This window comes from Pholis gunnellus (genome assembly GCF_910591455.1).
Source record: "Pholis gunnellus genome assembly, chromosome: 11".
NCBI classification, from domain to species: domain Eukaryota; kingdom Metazoa; phylum Chordata; class Actinopteri; order Perciformes; family Pholidae; genus Pholis; species Pholis gunnellus.
Genome location: NC_136538.1, coordinates 12,228,949 through 12,250,492, shown reverse-complemented (window position 1 = coordinate 12,250,492; position 21,544 = coordinate 12,228,949). Strand labels below are relative to the sequence as shown.

Here is a 21,544-nt window from a genome sequence, read left to right as displayed (position 1 = left end):
CTGGACGGGAGAGGAAATTAACTCCGGGACGAGACGGAAAAACGAGAACGCTACCCTCTTCCACACGGAGATGTAGCCCGTATTTGAGACGTTGAAGAGAGGGGGGTTTAAACGCGACGTGAGGTCGACGTGAGACGAGGAACCGAGCGGCGACACACATACAGGTGCCTGCTACAAAGTAACCAAAGTGAGACATCGACGGAGAATAATTCCCATGTTCGTCGCGACCTAACGAACGGCAGCTCGGTGTTGGAGTTTCGGTGTTCGCTCGTCTGTGAGTTTCGCCACACTTGTGTTTAGATCGAGTCCAGGACCGTCCCGACGCGGCAATCTGTTGCATCTCTAGTCCTGCCTGTTTGTTTATCGCACGGGTACGAGGTTTCTCCCCACCTCCCCAGTGATGTTTAACTGTATACCCCTGTGGCGGTGCAACCGTCATGTGGAGATGATCGATAAACGCCACTGCTCCCTGCTGTATGTGCCCGATGAGATTTATCGCTACGGACGAAGTTTGGAGGAGCTGTTGCTGGATGCCAATCAACTCCGAGACTTGCCCAAGGTAAGCAAGAACAAAAAAACACAACAACCCCGCTTCCGCTCACTCATTTTAATGGCAGGTTCAGAGGCTGGTGAAACGTATCTTATTTATTATTTTGATAACATGAAATGCGTCCCTTCAGTTTAAGTGGTTCCGACGCAGAGCTGCTCAGGCGTCCCGCGAGAGGACCTGGGGACAATAATTACGCAAGATCAGCAAGGCATGTACCCTGTGTAGGTGGAATTTCCCCCCTGAGCTACACACCTCCCACCGCAGGTTAACGAAACGCACATGCCACAGTCTGGTTTTTATTTATTTGACACCCAGGTGTCTAAAGCGTTCACAGCCTACCGCAAAAAAACCGGACATTGTGTCTTGATATGTCCCAAAACTGTCTGGGCAGGTGCGCCCCGAGGTCAGAAATAAACAATCTGCGATGCTTTCTGTCATGGCTGCGTGCAGGGAACGTCCAGGAAGTTTAACAATATTGATGCAATCTTAAACTTTATGACTCGGTGATAAATATTTAAGGGTTATGAGTAATGGAACTCTAGAGCAGTATGTGTTCCACGAAGAGGTGAGTGATATGAATGAAGATAAGTAGCATTAGTTGTGTGGATATGATTTCCTTTTCTTTTTTTTTCACGAAATGTATTTATTGGATTTTCAACATCATCAACATTTACACAGTAATTGCACTTTAGTTATTTAGTAAGGTTGCAGACATATATTTTGATACAATTATTTACAGGTCAGATCAGAAAGAACAGACTTTGTTAATCTTAGATGCCAACTATAACCTGCACATACAGGCCCCGTCCTCACCAGAATGTGTCACGTCCTCACTTTTTTTATAGGTAAAATAAATTCAAATGAAACACAAGATATACAGAGATGTAAATTAACCCGTTCACTATCCCATATAAGACAATTGTTTAACTCGACTATAATGTAAAGATCTTGGATGAAGGCCGTGACATGGAGATGTAGCCGAATTATTAAGAGTCCAGACCAACAGTCCAAAACTAAACAAATAAGCAATTAATTTAGACCAAAATCCTCACATTTGAGAATCTGGCCTCCTTACATGTGACCCTAGCGCTCAGGATTAAGTGGGATTTTATTAGTTAATGGCTTTGCAGGTTATTTCCCGTGGGTAGAACGGTACATGTAATATTTCTCTTTGTCGGGGCTTGAGACTGAAGATCCCAGAGGCTGACCTGCGGTGTCTTTCTCACATATATAGCTTGGAGCTGCAGAATGAAAGGACGACGTTTGTGGTTTTGAAACATTTTCCCTTTAACTTTTGTGGCCAAACCGGTTTTATTATAGAAGGCGCTCTCAGTTCTGCTCTGGAGATATTTTGAAGCCTGAGAAAATGGTGTTCTCAATGTAACCTTCAAAAGCAGGGAGTCCATTTGGTAATATATTGGGACTACAGAGGCTTGAGACAAGTGGACAGATTAGGGAGTAAGGCATGAGACCTCATAAAGCTGGAGTCATGGTGGGTCGATGTAAAGCTTGGATTAAAGGATGATTTTGTGCCTCTGACATGTCTTTCTTGAATTCACAACTGTCTGTAGTTTAAAGAAAAAACACCTGTCAACCGTATCCATACATACAACTGCTGGTTAGCTCACCAACTTTCCTAATAGTTTAAGTAGCATTAATAGTTAGTTTTTCACCTAAATAGAAAATAAAGTGATTTTATGTTGAAGCACCTTGAGATTTCGCTTTATTTTAAAGTGTGAAAAATAAACAAAATGAGTTATAGGACCCATAGAGGAAAGAAAAGAGGGCTGAAAGAATATTTTTGGGCTTGGCATGTTCATAGAAATGTGATGGAACAGAGACAATGTGAGCAACCTCCCCTGGCCGTGTCACACTGCCTACTTTGTCCAGTGGAGAAAAGCACAGGAATAGGTATTCTGTCCGGAAACAAAGACAGCGTTATGTGTTTTGTTGTTGCCTCACTCATGCATTTGTATGTGCTAGTGTTTACCGATGAAGTGATAATGAATCATTGACCTGAATTGTAAAGTACAGACCAATAAAAAACCATAAACCAACACACATGACAGACAGCGCACCTGACAAACTAGGGTCTGTTTTAAGTAAACCCTCTTATCGCCCGGTGCTCTTAAGGATATGATGAACAGGTGCACGGTCATCGTGACATTACACACGACCGCGTGACAGTGAAGGCATCTCTATGCTCACTTCAGAAATAATCTAAGCATGTTTAGAGGGCAGAGGGGTGGCGACAAGAGAAACTGTTTATTGTGCTCTTTGGCATGTAACTAATGTCATCAATGCTTGCTGAGTGAACCCAAGAAACGTCCAACTGGATAAACCTTTTGTATCAGTCCAGCTCAGTGCTCGCTGTGTGGCCTCATCACACTGCCTCCGAGGTGGCTGAATGAATAAACACTGACCTCCTATTATTGCAGTGACAATGATGTAACTAAGACACAGTCGCATATTTCAAGTCAGTTCGTTGCAACCAGCAGGCAGATAAAGACACGCACAAGGCAGTCTTATCGGTGAGATGGAACTGCAAAGGTGTGTTTTTACGGTAACAAGATGAGGCAAGTTGAACTTGAGCTAGTTTCAGTAGTTTTACAAAGAACAATCTGCTGACCAAGTCATGGAGACACGAAGCACAGTTATGTGTAATGGATAGGCCCTATTTCCTTTCTCTTTGATTGTTTTATGTATTATTTGTGCTGAGGCCGTTGACCAAATTAACAAACAGTAACTTGTGTCTCCTTGTTTATTCAAAGTTTCCTTTAAGCAACTGTCCCTCAAGATATTTACCATCCTTCTAGTTTGTAAACTGTAGTCGTTAGTTCACTACACTAATAAAACTAACTGGAGAAGAAGTATTTCTGCTGTTCCTCCAGTGAAGCTGTAAGACGGACGTGTGGGTGGATGTGTCAAAGAGCTTTGAATAACCGCTTTTTCATCTTTCTTACATCTGCATTGTGCACACTTATGCATGACTGTATTATGAAGAAGTGCAACAATTAGTTGATACATTGATTAATCAATTAAGAGAAAATTAATCAGCGACTGTTTTAAAGTCAGTTCATCGTTTCATTCATTTCTCAAGAGAAAAAGCCAAACGTTCTCTGGCTGCAGCTTCTTTAATGTGAAGATGTGATGCTTTTCTCTGTCACATGTGATAGTAAACTGAACTTATTGTGGGTTTGGACTGCTGGTTGCATGAAATAAGCAATATAAATACATCTCTTTAGGCTGTGGCACATTTTGATGGGACGTTTTTACTTGTCTGAATTTTTTTGAAGACGATTCATTGTGCAGATTCAGACTTAATTTGAAGCTCTAGAACTTTTATATTTTCCAACCTGACAAGCATAAAATAACTCAGAAAAATCTCAAATTACGTTCATTCTGTATTTTAAACAATTAGTCAGTTAATCGATTTGTCAATCGACAGACAATTATTTGGCAACAATTTTGCTAATCAATTCTTTAAGCCCTTTTTAAAAGCAAAAAACAAAAAGATGTGTTCTAGATACTCAAATGTGAATGTTTGCTGGTTTCTTAATATTCTATGAAAGCATACTAAATATTTTAGTAGTTTCATGGGGACCTTTTTTGGCCTTTCAATAGTGACACGCAAAGTGATCACACAGCGATGGAGAGAAGAAGCCACTCTGAGACCGGAAGCTGCAGGTTTTATGACATGAATCACGTGGTAAATAAAGTGGTGGTATGAATCCCACAGCGGGGAGACGGTTGTTGGACTGACTCACTTATGTGATCTCCAAATATCATCAGGTTCATGAATGTAGTGGAGTTGTTGAGTTTGTGACATGTGGGTCAGACAGTTTTAACTCTGGCTGATGATGGCTGTGCGATATATAATCCTGTATACATATGACCATGTAACCTACATGCAACCTTAGAGTTCAACACTCATGCCTTTTACTGCAGTCGTTATGGCTGCAGGGCTGTGGCCTTGCAAAAAACACATTTAATGCAGATTTTCGAAGTTCTTGGTAAGAATGTGTAAGGATTTTGTTGCTGAACTACAAACACATCTTTTTGTAGTATGAGTATGCTCGCGCTTGTTCTCTATCGAACAGTGCTGAAGGTGAAGCTGAAGATTCAAACATTGACTCCGGAGTTAAGTCGATGGTTAATGTGTTCCTGACTGAAGCCTGTTTTGGTTTTTGGGTGTCACACATGGGTGATTGTTTGGGGCGTGGCGCTGAATGACACCAACAGGAAGAGCAGGTTGGCTTTCGCTGTAATGCGCGACTCGCAAAGCAAATTTGCTACCAGACTGATAATGGAGAATCAATTATGTATTGCTCTTTGTTACTCCTCTGATTGTGTTAATTGTTATCCAGAGGATTAGATTGGGAAGAAGGCTAAACAAAGGCAGAAGGGATTCAGAGTAGGCCTACCCGTGTATGCGTCTGCTATGAGTTCTGTGTCATAAAGGCGTGGGATAGAGTTCAAGTAGGAAGTCTGAGATCAGTAAACACGCCAACCTGAATTTGCATTATTTTCCTGATATGCCACAGTTCAGGTTAGTTCTCTGGAAATAAATAAGTCTGTACAAGCCAAAACTCCCTTGATAACATCAGGAGACAAATCTTTGAGCTGTGCACTCGAGAATGGGAGAGCGACTGCACCCACAATATGATTTTGTAAGTATGTGAAAGTGAAATTAAGCCTGAAATTAAGCCTACAAGTCTCTTACAATCTCTCTTACAAGTCATTACTTGTAAGAGTACACGCTTGTTTACTCGAAACGATGGATTAGAGATTGTTTGAACTGTCTTAAGACCTTGGAATCAAGCACATTTTGTAATAGGGTGGAGTTTGACTTTTGGACTCTTGGGCCTTATTTATTGTGCACACATTATTATAATGGGATCTGGATATGGTCTACGAATAATGAGTAGCCTGAACATGAGTTCTTATTTTCAAAAAGGCAAACGCATTTGACAGATTGCATTTACACCAAGCTGACATTAGCCCTGATCAGATGTGCTCCTCTTCCTTACCCACAGGAAACATCCAGAAACTGAGCACAATGACTTCTGTAGTTTGAGGGAGGTAGAGTAAAATATTATCGGAAGTGGCACAATCATTAAGAATTAATCAGAAGTCATTAAGGCTGGTAGAAGAAGTGAGGCTAATTTTACAACATTGAGCTGTGTGGGCTGTCTCCACACCAGCCACTCTGACATTACTTTATAATAGCTTCGATAAAATGTTCAATTCAATTTCATAGACTTGTTGAGATCCAGCAACCTCCAGACGAAACATGTTACATTTACCTGAGCGTACAACAATCGAGGACAGCAAGCTGATATGAAGGGGAACCAAAGGGGACCACTGGTCCAGTTTCCTCCAAGACATTTTTCCTAAAACCTAAAAAGTGTTCCCCTGGCAGCTTGAAAGGCCAACTAGGCCAACTAGACATTTTGAGTGTCAAACAGGTGGTTGGAAAAAGCTGTTGCAGCTTGAATTCATGTTGGTTGCAATGGATTCCAATGGTGACAGCATACAAGAGTTTAGCAAAGTTCTAGAAAAGGAGAAACCTGAAACTTAATCATCGTGTCTGCTCGGAATGCACATCCATTGTGTTGTATTTCTGAATTTCTTGTGCAACAAGTGCAACAGGCTTGTTCATAAGAAGAAGAAGAAGAAGAATAACAAAGTTGTTTATCCAGCCACATTTTCATCAAATGACTAAGAGTAGAGCTTGTTTAGCAATCAATTTAAATGATTGAATAAAAGGGAAATGTAGGTATTTAGCAACTGCATTAATGGATGAGCCGTCATGGCCAGCTGCCTAGGAACTAGCAATAGTAGGAAAAATACAAAGGCCAGAGGGAAAATTCACGAGTCTGCTTTTTCTGTTCATGCCAAAACATTCAGGGAACCTGAAGCAGTGTTGTTAGCTCCCTGCTTCACCAACACACAGGCAGGTTTCTGCCCGCTCTTGTTCTGCGGCGTCAAGTATGTGTTTATTGTATAATTGCTTTAAAATAAGTGGGCCAGCCGGATCTTTCTTTCCTATAAGTTGACGACAAAGATGGATCAACAGAAACCTGTAACCTTGACTTCAAACACTTTTACGAGTTGTATATGACTAGCTGAGGCCCGACATTCAGTCTGACGGTGTCAGAAAAGCACAGTAGAGAAGAAAGAGACGTTTAACTGGGAGACAAAAAGAACAAATCAGTTGAAGCCCCTGCTGAATAAAAATATCTCACAACAAGGACACTTTAACTGTTAGACTTCAAAAATGGCAGTGAAAATCAGTGAAACAGGAGGCGTTTAGTCATTAGTCCATTGGACAAGTTTACTATTATTAAAGTTCATACAAACCAAGCAAATATTTGAAAGGAGTGGAAATAAAAGACGGCATGTTAAGGCAGCAGAATGGCCTCCATCATTGTACTCATGTTCTCAAGCTAAACTTTTTCGACTAGAGGATTGCCTTGAACCTGTGTCTTTTTTTCTTGCTTTATATACCATTCAAATCTTCTGATCCTCTACGTCAGTGTGTAGTCAGTTAGCCTAATACATTTCAAGTTAAGTTGATGCATCACAACCAATGAGCAGACAGTTGGACTAGAACAGGACAGGTTTTACTAATAACATTAACATAGGCTCTGTTCTATTCAAGTGTCCCGGTAAGCCATGACGGTATGACAGTTAGCCAGCATGCACAATACCAGGACCCTGAAACAGAAGAGGCTAAAAGGCATTCAGCCATCTTCTTTTAATTTTTATTTACTGTGCGTTTCCTACTACGACATGTCAGAATATCATCATCATGTCTGAAAATACTAACAATGTGTGCTTCTGCCATTCAAAATCAGACTGATTTACTGTAGCATCCTTAACACAGGTAACGATCACCCCAACACAAATGATCTGGGATTGTGTTTCTGTTGAATTCAATTATTTTGTATGAACTAGTAACATTCAAAGGAGTGATTCTAGAGATAACTGTGACTCGCTGTTCAGTTTTCTGAGATGATGTTGGTACGACAAGTGAACAATATTTGCCAGGCATTGTTGCGTAACAAAAGTCTCACTCTTTAATCAGTCCAGGATGCACCAGTGTTGAAATGTAAAACCCGTTTAAGCTTCTTACTGAATATGTGTTTTGTTTCAATTTTCAGCCATTTTTCCAGCTGGTGAAACTAAGAAAGCTTGGCCTGAGTGACAACGAGATCCAGAGACTTCCACCAGAAATAGCCAACTTCATGCAGCTGGTAGAACTGGACGTCTCTAGAAATGGTAAATAGAAACACTGATGTACCAATGCAGCACAAACCTAAAGTAGAATATGATTGCACTCACCACTTTGTTACATAGTACATTTCTGAACTGTGTTTCTGGGTATTTTCTTCTCATCTGCGAGAATATTACAAAATGAGCAAGACGTCACTTAAGTTCAGCGAATGAATCGCATTGACAGATTTACTCCTCCTTGGTGAAGTTTGGTTTTCATTAAGCCTCAATCTCCCAAGTCGTTTGTGTCGACCCGGATATTCTGTTAGATACAACGGAGCCGGCAGGTCACAGTTCACAGGCTGTAGAGCAACAACAACACATATTCAGAAGTTAAAAGAAAGTACAAACTGACATTTAACACACACAGTGTTGTTTGTATTGAGTCCTAGTTAAGTGGAAGTGTGTGTGGAGTGAGACATGGTTAACATAACATACTGACTCATCGGTTTTATTTGACATTGGATTTACTACCATTTATACCATTTTCTGCAATAATATCTTCACTATTGTTATTGTGTTCTTTGTTGTTTATCACTTGCATTCAAACCAACTGTTTTTAATATATTATCTTGTATTATTCAACTCCTGCTGATTGTATCTTATGATTATTTTTGATTAAGAAGTATTATAACCAGTGTCTTTTTTTTCTTTTATTCAGATATTATGGAAATTCCAGAGAGTATTTCATACTGCAAAGCCCTCCAAGTGGCAGATTTCAGTGGAAATCCATTAACAAGGTAATCCTCCAGATGATGTTTTTAATTACCCATCAGTCATATCTAATACTTGAATAGTGGTCTCTTCTGAAATATTCAGCTGTCGAAGGTCGTAACATTGCTAAACCCATACGTTTCACGTTTCATATTGATTTTGATACTTAATGCTTAGTGATCTTTCCCTAAATTATCAGGCACATTTATCCAGATAAAATAATGTTTTAATCAATAGAGCAAAGAGTACATCTGTAAAAAGTAATTAAAAAAACAACTTTCTTGTGCAGAGGAATTTCTGTTTCCATTGTCTGCACTATGTTTGTGTGTGTGTGTGTGTGTGTTTGTGTTTGTGTGTTTGGAGATCCCCTGCTGTTATGGACATTCACACACTCTCCTTGACAGATTGCAGATTTTGCATAATATGCTTTTCATTGTGTGTGGGAGACTAAATCTAATTTGCACCTCAGCAGGGGCAAAACCACATTGTTCTGCATTATATAGTTTAGGAGGCAGCAATGAATAGTATTACAGAGTCATTGGTGTTCAATACTTTTAAAGTGCACACACACACACACACACACACACACACACACACACACACACACACACACACACACACACACACACACACACACACACACACACACACTCTCTTTTTCCACAGTAGTAGCCTAATTTTCCACTCATCAGTCCTATTTAAACTGTTTGATAGTGACGGACTAGTTCCCACTAAGGGTTAGCAGAGATGGGATGTCACATTGTTGAAAGAAATATTAAAGACCCAATCTGAATGATTCAAATTACTAAAGTATATTCACATGAAAAAATCTCAACTCATAATTAAAAACAGCATCAGATGATATGAATAACTGAATTTATTTGTCTGTATTAAAGGAGCTGTCATTTCCGGACTGATGACAGCTTCCAGTTTGAATTTGAGTTGTGCAGAAGTTGTTTAAAGAAATATACAATACCTGTCTGATTTCAATGCTTTAATTACTGTAGTTCAAGAGGACTTTTGGTTTACATTCACTCTTGATGATATTAAAGCAGAAGTAGCCTTTTTTGTTTCACCAGCCCACGTTTATGTCGGATTCTCAAAGACAACAACAAGTGAGCTTACGGCTGCCACCGAAAAGGGAGAAGCACTATTTTGTTTTTGCTGCTATTGATCGAAGTGTGACCACAACTAGCAAGTAGTCCCATCTGCCCCGCCTGCAATATTAATGAGGATAATGGGTTTTAAAATAAAAACTTTACAAAAGAAAGTATGAACAAGCAGATAATGAGTCCGTTTAGGAAATTAAATTCGGACACCTACGTATTTGGGGTAATTAAACCATGAATGACAAATGTCCAGTAGTATTCAACAAATTGTCCCGTGTAATCACAGCCCAACATCCTGGAGTAGAACAGGAATATTCTGACTCCCTTTGTGATATTATATAATGTTACCCCTGATGTTCATAAACAAGTTACAACATTTGATTTAATGTAGGAGAACAGAAAAGGGCAGAGCAGAGGGTAAAGATGAATAGCGACTCGCACAGATAAACTAAATCAACTTATCAAGAGTTTAGGGTTGAATTGTGCTGAACTCTTGCTTAACATTGCTTAAAGAACCGTGTGTCTGTAGAAACAAACCAGCATGTGCATCCAAATAGACTCCGTGCACTCCTTTTCCACCTGCATCTCACCATGTGGCCTCTCTTTTTATTTTTCCAGGTTACCCGACAGCTTTCCAGAGCTAAGGAATCTAACATGCCTTTCCATCAATGATATTTCATTGCAAGTTCTACCAGAAAACATCGGGAAGTAAGTAAATGCACCGCTTCTTCGTACTTACTTTGACATATTGATAGCTACCCTCTGTCGATTAAACATGTCCACACAGTTTCATAGCAGCCTGAGGTGCATTCAATGTAATGATGACATCCCACCTGTCTCTCTCTCTCTCTCTCTGCGTTTTCTAGTCTCACACTTTGCTTTCTCCTTAATGGCTCTGCTAGGATTATCATTCATTTTACCTGTGAATTAATTACATTTTATAAATACTGAAGAACCAATTTCAGTTGTTTTTAAAAGCAGACATTTGCTCCACTGAGCGGCTTCACAGGTGCCTGCATTCCTTTTGTCCCCCTTTCTCCTGATTGTAAGAATATATTCTAAAATCTCACTGCATCGGTAAAATGATGCCAACCACATTACTCTTCACACGCGCATCAGTCAGGGTCCTCTCAAGCCTGGCATATAATCTGCTGCAGTAAAAAGGCATGTCTGGCCAACATTCTTATTCCTATGAGGTCTCCCTTCTTCTTGAGTTCAGTTGGTAATTGGATTTAATAACAGAACTATGTGCTTTTACATCAAATTGCCACAAGGGATGTTTTTAGTAGAAGTTTGGAGTTCAAGCGAAACGGATTTTAATTTTAAACCCTTTCAGGAGGGATTTAAAGGGATGAAATTACTCTTCACGTGCACCTTTTGGTTAGAATGTTGATGATATCCTGACATTTGACTGATTTAAAACCTACTAGTATGTAACTGCTGAGAAAGTCAGCCGCTTATTTTTGTAAACGCATAACACTGTGGTCATTTTATGTATTTTTAAGACATAATTACAAAAATAGATGTCAATAAAGACATGCTCTTTAAAGGCCCTTTTTATTCTAATGTGGATACAGTGAAACTTGTGCTGATGTTGTCCAGCAGAATATCTAAAATAATAATTGGCAGTGCTCTAGGGGGCATATTTTAACCATAAGATAACTGCTGAAACAGTTGGAGCTAAACTAAACAGAGTTTGGTCTTGGCTGCCTTTGTGCCATAAATTAAGGATTACTGCGTAACCTCTAAGGGATGATGCATTGCTGACGGATGAGACCCTGACTGTGATTCAAGAAAGGATTCTCTCTGCTCCTTTAGTGATCACAACTCGGGATTGTAGGCGTTGAAATAATACATAATAAATACATATTTTATTTTAGGCTTAATGTTAATCTGATGTTCTACACATACAGTATTGATGGACCTAAATTAAATTTCATGCAAGACACAAAACACCAGATGGATTTTCTGATGAAGATCCATACTGCAATGGATTATAGATGCAGGGGCTAAAACTGGGCTACAACAAGTGTAGCTGTGTTATGTGTTCTTCATGTCGTAGATATTCAACACAATGTTAAACCCAAGCCAGAAAACAATAAAACCAAAGTCAAAATGTGTGCTTGCTGTGAACTCAATGTTGCGTTGGAAATGTCTTCAATAGGCTTCTTGTGCAAACCATGTGCGACCTAGCAACACAGTGTTTTTCATGGACAGAATGTATTTCAATGTTCTCCCAAAAAGATTTACCTTCTTTCAGAAATCTTTTTGTAGACTAGCTAGTTTGCTTTAACAGCTACCGCTCACATTGTTAGTGTATGTGACTGATTTTGCAAACGGTGTCTTAGGGCTACCTTAATGAAATATACAATGTTCCTACCAACGAAGGCAGCTTGAGTTAAAGAGATCTCCTCACACCCTTTTCCTCCTGGTACGGCATGTGCCCCACATATGTCCCATATACATCTTACATAACGCGGTGACTTAAGGCCTGCTCTCTGTCAAGGAGGACGGCTATGAAAAACATGCTGTGGGTTTTTAGAAGTGGTTACGGTTAACGTTCAAGGGGTTACGGGACATCAGTCGTTTAGGATGTTTTCTGTCAAAAAAAAGAAAAGCTTTCACAAAAAACTAAGATGCAGTTAGGTGTTTTCTTCTGTCCGTTTTTTAATCTGTGGCTCAGCGGCCGGCTGTGACGAATAAACACTAGATTAAGGAAAAAGTAGTTGTATTTCATGTTGTCTCATTTGAGGGCCAGCCTGTAAGAACCAGTTCAGACACACCTACTAGATAATGCTAATCCCTTTGGCACAGTCAAACATTTATTTGCTCTCAAACTGAATGGAAAGGCTTTATTTTGACTCCTCAGTCCATCTCTAATAACACACAAAGGCTGAATTATTTAGTCTGGGTTCTGATCAACAAGATGGACTTGTGCTGGACTAGATTGTTGTCATAAAATCCTTTATTAATTGGGTACATTTACAGTACTGAGGCATGCATAAGCAGCTCTGCAAGAAGATAACCCTGGACTTCGTTCTATGATATCCATTTAGACATTTTGCCCGTCATTTAAAGTACTGGTTGTTTATGCTCCTGCAATTTTACAGCCCTGATAAGACTGACACACCTCCAAAATACTTCCTGTTCTCAGATATCTGATTGCAAGGAGACATTTTACAATAATTTTTAGCCTTCATTAAAAACGTATTTGTCTAGAAACACGCAGAGCATCATGTATATGTAATGTCTTATTTAATGTAATGTCTTATTCATACTTTATGTTTGTAATTTTGTAAAATTTTAATATTATATAGGTGGAGGCTTCAAATAAGCCCAGTTGGCTTTCTGCCTCTTCCTGCACTGTGATATTCATTTATCTCTGTTATGTTTGTTTATTTTAAATTTCATTGTTTGAATTGTGCAAAAAAATAAATATATGTGCGTGTGTATATGTATGTTTATATATATATATATATGCATATGCATTTCACAGGATTTTCAGAGATGTATAATCATCCCTCTTTTTTCATGTCATCATTGCAGCCTTTCCAATTTGGCATCACTAGAACTCAGAGAAAATCTGCTGACATTCCTACCAGAGTACGTATTCAACACACTGCACTGTCTATGTGGGTTTATATTTTGCCGTAAGAGAGGCTGTGCATTTTCATTCATACGTTGTTAACAGAGGTTATTACCTTTTAGAACATGCAGCAGGCCTCTGCATTTTTATTTTAACTGTATTTTTATTTGAACTTCCGTCATCCGCAGGTCACTTTCTATGCTTCATAGACTTGAAGAGCTCGACCTAGGAAATAATGAGCTATACAGTTTGGTAAGTTGGTCGTGTGTCTGGATGCTGGGGAACTTGTTTACTCAGAAGGCACACAGAATGAGCAGAAATCAACTCTTCCCATTTCCTTCTTCTTGTCACGTCCAAGTAGATTAGCATCCCTCGAGAACAGCTTTCCCTTCTTACCACCCAGATGGGAGGATGGCCATCTGCTTTGAGCTTTGGTTTTTAATTGTAATCTTATGTGGTAAATGATTTACTGAAGCAAAGTCAAGCTGCCAAGTAAAGGCTCTTTGTGTTTTTATATATTTATAACTTATGTGTACATTGAACTCAATTATTTTCACTGTTGGATGTTCTTTAAATTCTTTCTGCTTTGATAATTGATATTCAGTACACTTCTCAAATCGTATTTTTTTTCGGCACTCTGTTGACACAGAGACATGTTTAATACATACAAATGCTCTATAAGTTATTCATTTCACATACCATAAAATTCAATTTCAATCTTTGAATTGGCTTTGACAAATAAATAGTATTCATGATATATTACCCTCTTGAAGAAAGCAGTGTATCCTCAAACTGTTGGGGGACAAGTAGTACAGATAGAAGTTTATGGGAGCGTATTGTATTTTTCTGCTTTGTTGTCTCTTTCGCTTCAATTTTCCTGGCTCTCACTCTTACAATCCCTACATTTCTTCTTCCCTCATAGCCAGAGTCAATAGGCGGTCTTATCAGCTTGAAGGACTTGTGGCTGGATGGAAACCAGTTGGCCGAAATCCCCTCAGTAAGATAAACAATTTTCAGAATCTGTTATTGTCTTTGTATTGATAAGAGTACCGCCGTTTCATATAACCTTAAATGTATGATTGTGTGCTCTGAATGTAAATGTAGTGCAGTGATTCATTTGAATTTGATCTTGTAGTCATATCTGACTTTGTTTATTATCAGAGTGGTCACATATGTCCTATGTCGTGGCCCAAGTCCTGAGATTAGGTGTTGTAAATCCATAGACAACATTGATTGTACTCTGCTTTCCTCCACTGTATTTGTTGCCATGTTGTTGTAACTTTGCTTACCACAAGTCTCTGCTCTGCATTTAAGGAGATGGGCAGTATGAGAAGCCTGTTGTGTCTGGATGTATCAGAAAACAAAATAGAGCGACTTCCAGAGGAGTTAGGTGGCCTGCTGTCGCTCGTTGACCTGCTGGTGTCTCAGAACCTAATTGATGCTCTGCCAGAAAGCATTGGTGAGCATGTGAATCCGCCCAGCTCTTAGTTAGCATGATTACACCACCTTGAGTGCTTGTCTCTTGACTATCTTCTCTGAGAGGTTATTTCTCCTCATTTGGTAAAAAAATCATCTATGGGAATATATATATATATATATATATATTTTAAAGTTCCATATCATAAATGTACTGTATGTGGTGAGCCAATACACTTTGGTGTGAAAGCAACCCACTAAAAATAAATATGCAAGCATCCATTTTCCTCAATATCACAGTAACCGCTTCATCAGTCTGCTAATCAAGTGTCTGAGCAACGTTGATTTTGATTCATATGTATTTTTCTTTCTCTGCAGGAAAACTACGGAAACTTTCTATATTGAAAGCTGATCAGAATAGGCTAACGTATCTTCCAGAGAGCATTGGTAGCTGTGAAAGCCTTACTGAACTTGTGCTCACTGAGAACCAGATACAGGTTTGTGTTTGCAACTGTATTACACCCTAGTCTTTTAAAATGTAAAGAAAACACTATCGCATTAGTACATATATGTAAATACATTTCCATTAGCTGTTTCTATGTAGATGTAAAACATCTGGGATGTGACAGGAATACATTGAGTTGTTCTCACAGAGTGAAATAGAGATTGACATTCAGGCGATGCACACATGGCCGCTCTTACCAGTGTTTTTCTGTTTTGCGTGTTGATAAATGAACCAACTGTGTAAGAAACACATCTCCTTTTGTCTCTGTGCACGAGAGCGCTGCACTGGACTGGTGACACATGGATGCTTGGGTTTTCTACGTTGTCCCTCGGATAAATTGACATATCAGACAAACAGTTTATTAAGTTGTTCTAAACATAATGTAAAGAGACGGCGCTTCCAGTGTATTCAAAAACAATGTATTGATTGATTTGTTACAGAGTTTGCCTAGGAGTGTTGGGAAATTAAAGCGACTTTCCAACTTCAACTGTGACAGAAACCAGCTAACGGCATTACCTAAGGAGGTAAGCTTTTCATATACCAACCGACATCATTTATTTCAAATTTAATTTGAGGATAAACCCCTGGAGACACAGCATCTTCTTTTCAATGGGTGAAAAGTTAACGGTAAAAAAAATACAGGTAGCACTTTCTATGACATCCATGTCCATAATGCATTATAAACATACGTAGAATAGGTTATGATCTGCTTTAAACTATTAATAATGGTGGTTTATAATATTGTCAAGTATCATAATACATAAAACTTGCTGGTCACTCACTGACATCTTTTTGCAAGCCCATGTCTATAATGCACTATAAATACTTATAATGCATTATAATCTGCTTATAAGCACTGTTTAATTACAGTTGTAAAGCATGCCTACATCTCTATCATGCATTATAACAATAACACATGTTATTGTGTATGTCAAAAATGGCAGAATCTGTGACTGTTGGCTTGTAGATAACACTCATGGACATGTTTTACATCTTCAGGTCTAAACAGTCGCTGCTGTTACTTTTAGGGCGATGGGTGTCGCAGTTTTGATTGGAACTGCACGTCTGCAATTAATGGTCTGAAACTCCAGTTCTGAACTGTAATATAACATTATTACAAACCTGAGATTGTCTTCTTCTTCCATCAAATATAATCTGTTTTGAGTACAGTGGTGCGACGCTGTTAAGGTAGACCGTTGTCAATCTTTAATGCAACTGTTTAGATTGTCATTGGCTCAAAATGTCAAAAGTTCATTCACGTTTGGATCAACAATGCTCCTACTTGTCAAGCTCTCTCATTTCACGTTCACTGCTCAGTCCTCTGGTTTGCTCAGCTCTGTCTGAGTGTATCCATTGTGTTTGTATGTGACATTCTTTTCTAAACCTCTTGTCTGTTTAAGTGAAGGTCCGCCTGGTTTAAAGCTTCATCTGAGAGGCTTCTTCAGTCGTCGTACAATGCCCCCGTGTCTTTACGATGCAAAGACTGCAGTGTTTGGAGACAAATAACAGTCGGCCTAGATAATGAATCGATGGCGTCACCTTTTCCTCAAACCAGCGTTGCATGGCATTGCTGACAATCACAGCGTAGCCATGAACCAAGTATTGATTTGTGCTTTTCTGAGCTACTTGACCATTGGCCCAGTTTTATGGATTCTATTGATTGTTTATTAGTCGCTCATAGCTTTTTCCCTGCTGAAATTTGTCCGTGCTTACATGGAAGCAGACTTAATACGGTGTTTGATTTGTTTTAGAATGGTTTCTTCCTTTAAGTCTTTACTTCCTCCAATTTAAGTTGTATGCTTGTGTAGTACCTGCTGCACAATGTAACAATGTTATCCACCGCTGATTATTCAGATAAATCTTAGTCCTAATTTAAGCCACAGTGTAAGGCTAAACTAGCGTAGAAATAAGCACCTATCATATTAACTTGTGTAGATTTCAACATAATGGATCTCTTAAACAATACTTGTATGTATGCCTTGGCTGGCTACTAGGCCTAATTGTTTCTAATTTTTGGTCACTCTGCATCAATCTATTGACATTTAACTGGTCTGCCATTGAAATCACCAATTCTGGGACAAAAGTGCACAAATGCTGACCTCAGATTTACTCTGGTTTTTATTGTCCTGACTGTGTTAAAAAAAAAGACAGATTTATTAACACGTGCATTTATATTGCATTTTATACTCGCAAGGGGAAAATCCTATACGTGTGTCTTCTTATATATCTTTTCAAGCCCCACAGGACACCTGCACACTGTCTGACATGCAGCCTAATCAAATGATCTCTTCTGTAATCTAGATCGGGGGCTGCAGCGGTCTGAATGTCTTCTGTGTACGAGAGAACAGGCTGACGAGGATACCGTCAGAGCTGTCGCAATCCACAGAACTGCATGTGCTAGACCTCTCTGGGAATAGGTACGTTCAACAACACGTCCGCATCTTCTTTTTTCAAGTGATTTGTAGACTTTGTGATGAAATAGTAATGATAAAAAACCCAAATACTGAAATGTGATTTAATTATACTGAATAAATACTTGATGAAATGCATGTTTTCTACTCTCTGATGCCCAAAGATTATCTGGATGTTTTGACCATTATTACGAATCGTCTGTCAAAAGGTTGTTTAGCCTTTTGTGTCTCCGCTACTACCGGTTTTGTCTTCAGAGCAAGCTGCGGAGATGTCTGCTGCATTAGTCACACACAAACATGTTCGCCTCTGTGTCTGGAGGGTTTCCCCTCCTCCACGTTGTCAAAACAACTCCAAACCTGTAGTTACCTTCTGGTTTTCTAAGTTAGTGATTTACATCCGGTCTGCTTTCAGGCTCACCCACTTACCGATGTCACTGACCACGCTACGACTGAAGGCCTTGTGGCTGTCAGAAAACCAGTCGCAGCCTCTCCTCACCTTTCAGACTGACCAGGATCCCGACTCAGGGGAGAAGGTGCTCACCTGTGTGCTGCTGCCACAACAACCATGTGAACCAGACAATAAAGGTACTGTTTTCCATCAAGCCGAATCCTAAAATACCCTTCGTGGATCATCGGTATTATCAGAAGCAGGGACTGTATCTAGACATTTTTCTCATCCCGGACTGGTTGACTGAAGTTCCAGTATATGTGTTCATGAACAGTGTTTCTTTGCATACGCACTATTTGTTTGTAGATCAGTGTCCCTATCCTCGCTAAGTGTCGGGCTTCCTATAGAGTGAAATGACTTGGTGCCAACACCGTGATATCTTGAGGAATATTCATCAGTCCTTGCATCTTCTCAGAGTATTTAGTGCCCCGCGGTTTTGATGACATTATCGCATGATTATCTGCTCGGGGAAGCACAGTGTGTTCTGCGCCCTCTGATCCTTCCCTGCAGTATCTTGTCGATTATGAGGTCCTGTAAGGGATAACGGCCTATAACAGATCAGTGCCTCTCCTGTCCCTTGAGGCCCTCCTTGGTTATGTTTTTCAGAAATGCGGTGGATTGCACAGCTAAAGAGGCTTAGCACAGGCTGGCCCATTGCCGTTAAAAGCTCGCCCACTGGGTAGATGCAGCTGAGGGCTAGCTCTATCTCTGCCTGATACAACGGTTTATTGTAATTCTTTTCCTTTGCTGTCATCCACAGACTTGTGTCAGGATTCACTGAAGAGTGTTTGCTCCTTGCTTGACGCTGTATTGTGCATCGTTTCTCCCTCAAAAATTACAGTATTCAATACATTTCTTTCAACATTAATTTTTGTGACGTGCCATCTCTCTCGTGGTAGAGATGGAGACTTAAGACTGGCGGAGGTCAGATGACCGAGGCTGAAGCTGAAGTTGGGGGCAGGGAAGATTGTGTTGCCGTAAGCCTTTGACTAAGCCGGGATTTGAAACTGTGATCTGGCAGTTTCAGCCTCTCTCTTATGAGCGCTGGGGTTATGTGACAGATTTCATTTCTTGAGTTGACAGTTCGCAGAGAAGCAATCATAACAACCGTATTGATTTCAATTTGCTCACACATCCGCTTCAGATCACACTCTTCAATTCTATCTGAGCATTTTGATGAGAGCATGAATTCCAGTAACACAACTTGTGTCGTCTCTTTTTAAAAACCAGGCTCCGATAGTCTTGCCCGCTGTGGAGCCCTGGATAGTCTGGTGAATGACACGGCAGATGACAGTTGGGACAACAAAGCCGTGAACAGGATCAGCGCAATTCACTTTCTCGATGATGACGATGAGGACGAGGATGACGACAAGGTGAGACCAGCATGCTCGCGGGCAAATCTCACAGTTGTTGGTTATCATAGTGGTATTTCACTCTGATGTTAACCTGCTGGTGGTGCAAGAGGAAATGTCAGAGGATCACCAAAGTCAAAGACGTTCCACTGATTTGAATCTCTTTCCTTCGCACAGGGAACACTACTTCGACGGGCCACGCCTCACCCCGGTGAGCTGAAGACGATGAAGAAAGCGGCCGAGAACCTCCGCAACGACCTGAACGCTGCCAAAGGCCTGGACTCCAACAAAAACGAGGTCAATAACGCTGCAGACAGAGTGACCACATCTGTGTGACCTTTACCTCAGAAATGTTTTTTACCTCCTGTGTCTCGCCGTGTCGTCCCGCACAACCCCGCAGCCCCTTCTTTTCTTTTACCTACAAACCCCGGTGTGGCCTACCCCTCCTCTGATTACACCCTGGGACGCCTGTAACCTTACTCCATCTCCAGTCCTGTGTAAAACGTGTTTGACTCAGTCTGCCACGGCCGCTGTGCCTTCCTCTTTTTAATTAATGTCCACAGTAATAACCTGCACAGGGATGCTCCTTTTTAAGAAGATATTTTAAAGATTTATTACTTTTTTTTTTAAATGCCTCTTTATTTTAAAAACATACATTAGGTAGTTGCACTATTATAAGTCTTTATAATATGGTCAAAACTTCGTTAATGTATTATATATTTGTTCTATATCTATTTTCCAAAACACTGGTTGAATACTTTTTACATTTTGGGCAAACATAAAAGCAGGAGTTTTTGGACCTACTGATTAAGGATTATTGTATAGTCTCTTGTGAATATTGATACTTTTATACTTTTTGGCAGCTCAGATGTAAATAAAATGTATAGCAAATTTCTTAATCGGTTGAAGATTTTTCAACTTATTTTTCTTCTTTTTTGAACTTGGTACTTTTGTCTTCAAGGAAAAAAAAAAAAAATCAAAGAAATGAACAAAACACAGTCACTGATGTCTTATTCAATCCATATAATTGTTATTGGGTGAGTGGATGGCCTTGAATACTTTTTTGTTCATCGATAAAACATCTAGTCCTATTTTGGGATAATAAATTGATTTGGTTAATAATAATAAGTTTGGATTTAAGTACTGCACATCAACCTTTTAATTACTCATCTGCAACGTAATTGTGCAGAAGTAACAATGCCGTCTTATTTATATGTGCTGTGCTTTACTGTTTTGCAATGTTGCCAAAAGCAGTTGTATATTTTACATAAATCAGTTTTCTTTCCCTTTAGAGTACTGTATAGAATAATCATCGGAGGTTTGGTCAGAATGAGGTTCGTGCCACAAGGACGGCATCCTTTAAAAATGCAGTTGTTAGAAGTTCCACTTTAATGCACTTCTCAGCGTTTCTTAAATTCTTTTAAATGGTACATGATAATTTGCATTATTTTGTTTTTAAATTGATTGCAAAAAGTGGACCACAGAAATTGGTCCAAGTGTTGGTTTTTATGTTTTTAATTATTTTTCTGATCAAACTGCACAAAACGGATCTCAAATGGGCACTGATCCTTGAGATTTGAATGACTTTTTAACCACTGATCAATAAAAAGAGTGCAACACTAAACAACATGTTTCTTATTCCTTTTAACTTTATTGAGTTTAGAGAGATAGACTCAATCTCAGAGAGTTGAACTTAAAAATGTCAATTTAAAACCAGATACTTTTGGTGTGGCCTTTCTAATTATCCATATCTAACAATAACATATGAAAACTTAAACTGACTTGCTTTGAGGCAACAAACCAGATATTCCATTTCCTGACCCCTCCATTGCTTGTTTTGTCTGCCCAGCAGTGCATGATGTTTCTGTAATGCTCTGCCAGCATGTGCCATGTTTGACTTGTTCACCCTGCACATGCTGCATGTTGTATTGACACTGGCATGCTTTAAGTATACCAGAGAATTGTTGTATATATGTATATTTTAATGTTCACGGCAAGTGCACCTTTATTTGGATCTCATTGTACATGTTTGATTAATCGCGTGAAGATGAGTACTATTTTCCCAGTGAATTACCCGTCGAGTCAAAAACATAAAAAAAACAACTGGTAATTCACTGGAAAGTCTTGGTTACTGGTGTTCAGTTTCAGGTGCTGAACTGTTTGTAATAAGAAATG

General features: G+C 39.4%; 1 protein-coding gene across 1 annotated transcript; it reads left to right on the top strand.

Moving 5' to 3' along the window:
- lrrc1 (leucine rich repeat containing 1) lies at positions 1–20,387 on the top strand. Its single transcript, XM_079168826.1, has 14 exons — positions 1–559; positions 7,717–7,834; positions 8,490–8,568; positions 10,270–10,359; positions 13,198–13,254; positions 13,426–13,489; positions 14,160–14,234; positions 14,552–14,696; positions 15,032–15,150; positions 15,599–15,682; positions 17,460–17,575; positions 17,982–18,154; positions 19,248–19,390; positions 19,547–20,387. Exons 1-14 carry the CDS (start codon positions 401–403, stop codon positions 19,703–19,705), a joined length of 1,581 nt encoding a protein of 526 aa, XP_079024952.1. The 5' UTR covers positions 1–400; the 3' UTR covers positions 19,706–20,387.
- Positions 20,388–21,544: the final 1,157 nt, after the last annotated feature.

What these genes read in the sequence shown, in the direction of transcription:
- lrrc1 (XM_079168826.1), top strand. Translation starts at nt 401, where the DNA reads ATGTTTAACTGTATACCCCTGTGGCGGTGCAACCGTCATGTGGAGATG. An exon ending in AGTGGAAATCCATTAACAAG is followed by an intron (nt 8,569 to 10,269) that starts GTAATCCTCCAG and finishes TTATTTTTCCAG; the next exon opens with GTTACCCGACAGCTTTCCAG. An exon ending in TGCTCTGCCAGAAAGCATTG is followed by an intron (nt 14,697 to 15,031) that starts GTGAGCATGTGA and finishes CTTTCTCTGCAG; the next exon opens with GAAAACTACGGAAACTTTCT.